The sequence below is a fragment of the Sinocyclocheilus rhinocerous genome, unplaced genomic scaffold (genome assembly GCF_001515625.1).
Source record: "Sinocyclocheilus rhinocerous isolate Xijiao unplaced genomic scaffold, SAMN03320098_v1.1 scaffold528, whole genome shotgun sequence".
NCBI classification, from domain to species: domain Eukaryota; kingdom Metazoa; phylum Chordata; class Actinopteri; order Cypriniformes; family Cyprinidae; genus Sinocyclocheilus; species Sinocyclocheilus rhinocerous.
This window is the reverse complement of record NW_015634004.1, coordinates 664,136-669,599: the sequence shown is the minus strand read 5'-3', so window position 1 is coordinate 669,599 and position 5,464 is coordinate 664,136. Positions and strand designations below refer to the sequence as shown.

The following is a 5,464-nucleotide window of genomic DNA, read 5'->3' as shown; positions in this document are numbered from 1 at the left end:
AATTGAGATTTATGCATCATCTGAAAGCTGAATAAATAATCTTATCATTGATGTATGGTTTGTTAGGATAGGACAATATTTGGCCAAGATACAATAATTTGAAAATCTGGAATCTGAGGGTGCAAAAAAAAATCTAAATATCGAAAAAATTGCCAGTTGTCCAAATGAAGTTCTTGGCAATGCATATTACTAATCAAAAATTAAGTTTTGATATATTTACGGTAGGAAATTTACAAGATATCTTCATGGAACATGATCTTTATTTAATATCCTAATGATTTTTGGCATAAAAGAAAAATCGATAATTTTGACCCATACAATGTATTTTTGGCTTTTGCTACAAATATACCCCAGCGACTTAAGACTGCTTTTGTGGTCCAGGGTCACAAATGCAAATAATGAAATGCTAACCATATAAACAACAAAAAACTGATAGACAACGACTGCAAGAATATTCTGAATATTTTATTTAATTTCAACACATTTCAGTGCTTGATTTTAAGGACGTATTTAATGTGTGAAATTCACTCAGTGTTTGCAATTAAAAATAATATGAATTTATAATATTCTTAAGAGTATTCTCTATTATTCATGTGAAAAGTAAAATCAAAGAAGTTGTTCAATGTTTAAAATTAAAATAAATATGTGTTTTTCTAATAATTGTTTCTTATTAATCATACAAAAGTTTAAAAATGAATAAACAAATGCTAAAAATGCAAATAGTAATGAACTAAATATATAATCATAATAATAACTGTAAGAAAACAGTATAAATATTTATTTTAATTTAAAGCAATGGCTACATCTCAGTGTTTGAATTTTAAAGAAACATTCAGTGTTTGAAATGCATTCATTGTTTGCAATTATAATAAATATTGATTTATAATATCTTACCGTTATTCTCTATTATTTGTACAAAAGTAAATATGTCCTTAGAATCAAACATTGTTTTTTTTTTTATGTTTGAAATTATAAAACATCAAATTGAAATAGAAAAACCTGCATGATTTATCATTTCCTTGACACAGCATTTTTAAAAATGGAGGAAAAAAAGATGTTTGAAACCAGCTTGCGATGCAACAACCAAATCTCAATTTGCGGGATTTGTCAGCAAATATTGATCATTTGTGATTAATTCAATTCATAATCATTTATGACATATCATATTTAATTAGATAAATTAGCAGTAATTAAATCTTGTGCTCTGGATGACAGGATATAAAGGTGAAGTAGTCTTACTCGATGTAGTTGAGGTGAGCATCAGACCAGTACAGCTTGTCATTGGTATAGTCAATAGTGAGACCGTTGGGCCACTCGATCTTAGTAATGATGATGGCCGACTTGTTACTACCATCCATCCCGACACGTCCAATGAAGGCTTTGTCTCCCCAGTCAGTCCAGTACACATATCTGCACAAAGATGACATCTGATATTAAAAAATAGAAGCTAAAACAGATTCCAGCAATGTAACGGCCACATACTGTACACTACTGTTTAAAAGTTTGGGGTCGGTAAGAGTTTATACTGTTTTACAGGCTCTTCTGCTCACCAGGGCTGCAATTATTTGACCAAAAAATAGAGTGAAAAAATAATATTGTGAAATATTATTACAATTTAAAATATTTGGATATATTGTAAAATGTCATTTATTCCTGTGATGCAAAGCTGAATTTTTGCCATCGTTACTCCAGTCTTCAGTGTCACATGATCCTTCAGAAATCATTCTAATATGCAGCTCAAGATACATTTCTTATTGTTAGCCATGTTGAAAACAGTTGTGCTGCTTCATATTTTTGTAGAACACTTTTATGAACAAAAAGTTCAAAAGAACCGCATTTATTTGAAAAGTTCAAAGTAATTTTAAATGTAGTGTGCACAGATTCAGGTAGGTGCACAGTACATAGTACACAATACATCTAAATTCAATTTTTAAAAAAAATTATAGATTTATAATATCAGCTATAACCTAAATAAACCTAAAAAAAGAATAATAAATAATAATTTAATAGATAATTATTATATTATAAATTAATTTATTAAAATACAAAGTAATATATTATTATTAAAATACGTATTAAAATATTTTTTTTATATTTTATTTTTATAAAACAATAACTTTTATTATTATTAGTAGTAGTAGTAGTAATTTGTTCAGTTTTATTTAAGATTTTGAGGATGAGGGCGTCACACAACCTGTCCATGTTGGCATATGTTTAATTTCCCACTTCTACCAACTGACAAATTAATTTGCATCCAAAGTCTACAAAATTTGACTGGAATGTGAGGCCTTTGATGTCAACAATGTTTTTTTCTCCTTTTTAAAAGCATTTAAGTGAATTCATTTTGCTATCCCATCTACACATGGTTTTATAGTTGGTTATAGTTCATTGTTTGCATTTACCATTGTTTTTTTCACGATCAGAACACTAATACCAGTTGGAAACTACAAATTTAGATAAAAACGACACAAAAGCTGTCACTGGGGCAGTACCTTTTAAAAGGCACAAAAATGTACCATTTAGGTATTAATTAGGGCTGTACGATTTGGGCGATTTCGATTCGATTTCGATTAATCGCACAGCCCTAGTATTAATATGTACCTTTAATGTACTTACTGTATATGTACACTTTAGGGGTAAATAAGGTACAAAGATGAACTTTTTCAAAAGGTAAAACCCCAGTGACAGCTTTTGTACCTTTTTCTGAGAGTGTATGCAGTTGTCACTACTCAAGATTGTGCAATATGCACATGACCACCAACTTAAGCCCAAGACACACTGTGCGATTTTAGCAATCCTATAAGAGCATTGCATGTCACACTGTGCGATATGAATCTAATAACGACATGCGTGTAGACTGTACGATGATGACACCTATTGACTCGTAAGCTACGACACACGTTACTATAGAAGAATAAAACATCATCAGCATGCGCTACTGGCAAACAAAAAGAGCATGATAAATCACACTTTAGCAGCTTTCGTTTTTATTAGGGCTGGGAAAATAAATAGATGCATCGTCAATCGAGAAATGATTCCGCATCAATTCTGAGATTTTCCAAATCTTTCTCGAGTCGATTCTGAGTTTAGTTTTGAACAGCAGATGGCGCTGCATGCTTTAGAAACAGCCGTACTCTGCTCGTTTCCAAATCATTACACACACTTGAACCTAAAATAATCATTCATAAAATTCGAAAAGGTTGAAGCGAATTACAAGGGTGTTCACAGTGGGCTGTGTTTACATTAATCTCGCATCATAAAAGGCGATTTCGATTCGATTTCGATTAATCGCACAGCCCTAGTATTAATATGTACCTTTAATGTACTTACTGTATATGTACACTTTAGGGGTAAATAAGGTACAAAGATGAACTTTTTCAAAAGGTAAAACCCCAGTGACAGCTTTTGTACCTTTTTCTGAGAGTGTATGCAGTTGTCACTACTCAAGATTGTGCAATATGCACATGACCACCAACTTAAGCCCAAGACACACTGTGCGATTTTAGCAATCCTATAAGAGCATTGCATGTCACACTGTGCGATATGAATCTAATAACGACATGCGTGTAGACTGTACGATGATGACACCTATTGACTCGTAAGCTACGACACACGTTACTATAGAAGAATAAAACATCATCAGCATGCGCTACTGGCAAACAAAAAGAGCATGATAAATCACACTTTAGCAGCTTTCGTTTTTATTAGGGCTGGGAAAATAAATAGATGCATCGTCAATCGAGAAATGATTCCGCATCAATTCTGAGATTTTCCAAATCTTTCTCGAGTCGATTCTGAGTTTAGTTTTGAACAGCAGATGGCGCTGCATGCTTTAGAAACAGCCGTACTCTGCTCGTTTCCAAATCATTACACACACTTGAACCTAAAATAATCATTCATAAAATTCGAAAAGGTTGAAGCGAATTACAAGGGTGTTCACAGTGGGCTGTGTTTACATGATCATGCTATATCGTGGGCTATCTTTGACCGTGACAACAGCCGTCTTTGAACCTCTCGACACAGGATCACCGATTAGGAGCCACGATCACAGAAATCGCCACGATTGTTTCACGATGCCAATCTTTCATCTGGGACAGCCTAAAATCGTGCAGTGTGTTTCGGGCTTAAGATCACTGCAAGTCACACTGTACGAAATGGATCTAATAAACTTGGCTACGATGCGTGTACGATGATGACACCTATTGACTAGTACGCTACGACGCACGTTACTATAAAAGAATAAAAGTCATCAGCATGCGCTACTGGCAAACAAAAAGATCACGATAAATCACACTTTACCACTTTACAATTTTTTATGTGTGCCAAAAAAAGTGGAAGTGGCGAAAGAGGAAGGGATAAGAGCTGGAGGTAAGCAGTTTTATGTTTTAGCGCCATGTCGTATTTTTATTGGTTGGTCAGTAAACGTGGACCGTAGCAGCAAACACACTGTGCGAAGATCATGCTATATCGTGGGCTATCTTTGACCGTGACAACGGCCGTCTTTGAACCTCTCTCACTGTACGACACAGGATCGCCGATTAGGAGCCACGATGACAGAAATCACCACGATTGATTCACGATGCCAATCTTTCGTCTGGGACAACCTAAAATCGTGCAGTGTGTTTCGGGCTTTACAGATTTGAAAATGACTTGCATCGCTGGTAAACTCACCCAAACTTTGGATGCAGAACGATGGCTCTGGGATTCTCAAAGCAGTATGTGTTATTAGCATCCACACAGTGTTCTGCTAACTTCCTCACAAACCGGCCGTCCAGCTCCGACACCTTCATGCAGTCGAGAAAGCTGTCGACCCAGTACAGCTTCCTCCCAACCCAGTCCACCGCCAGGCCCTCGCCATGCAAAATCCCATTGACCACCACCTCTCGTCCCGTCCCGTTAAAGAACATCCGCTCCAACACCCTCCGGCTCACGTCGATCCAGTACAAGCGTCTGTCCACCCGATCAAAGTCCAGCGCCACCACGCTGGTGAGGCCCTGCAGAATGAGCGAGTAGGCCTCGCCGTCCGTCGACAGATTGCGCAGATAGTAGCGGTTGCTGAAGATCAGGTAGGGGCTGATGTTGCTGTTCTGCCTGCAGCTGCGTCCGTCGGGTTCGCGGAGGAAGCCTGGCGCACACTTGCACACGTACGAGCCCATGGTGTTCTCGCACACCTGGCTGCACACGCTGGGCGTGACCGAGCACTCGTCCACATCGTCGCATGTTTTGTTGTCGGACATGAGGCGGTAACCATGGCGACAGGTGCAGATGAAGCTGGTGGGAGTGTCGGTGCAGTTGTGGTCGCAGTGGTGCATGGATGGGTCTGTGCACTCATTGATACCTGAGACAATAAAACAGACAAATAATTTATATATACTGTATATATATATATATATATATATACACACACACACACATTTACACAGATTACACAGAATATATATATGTATATATATATATATATATA

General features: G+C 36.5%; 1 protein-coding gene across 1 annotated transcript in view; it reads right to left on the bottom strand.

Annotated features, from left to right (window-relative positions):
* Positions 1–5,464, bottom strand: part of LOC107744833 (low-density lipoprotein receptor-related protein 2-like) — a 133,525-nt gene that overhangs the window by 29,305 nt on the left and 98,756 nt on the right. Inside the window, exons 51-52 of the mRNA XM_016558655.1 lie at positions 4,672–5,338; positions 1,240–1,410 (exon numbers count right to left, since the gene is read on the bottom strand). Coding sequence (XP_016414141.1) covers positions 1,240–1,410; positions 4,672–5,338 — 838 coding nt within the window. The remainder of the gene's footprint in view (positions 1–1,239; positions 1,411–4,671; positions 5,339–5,464) is intronic.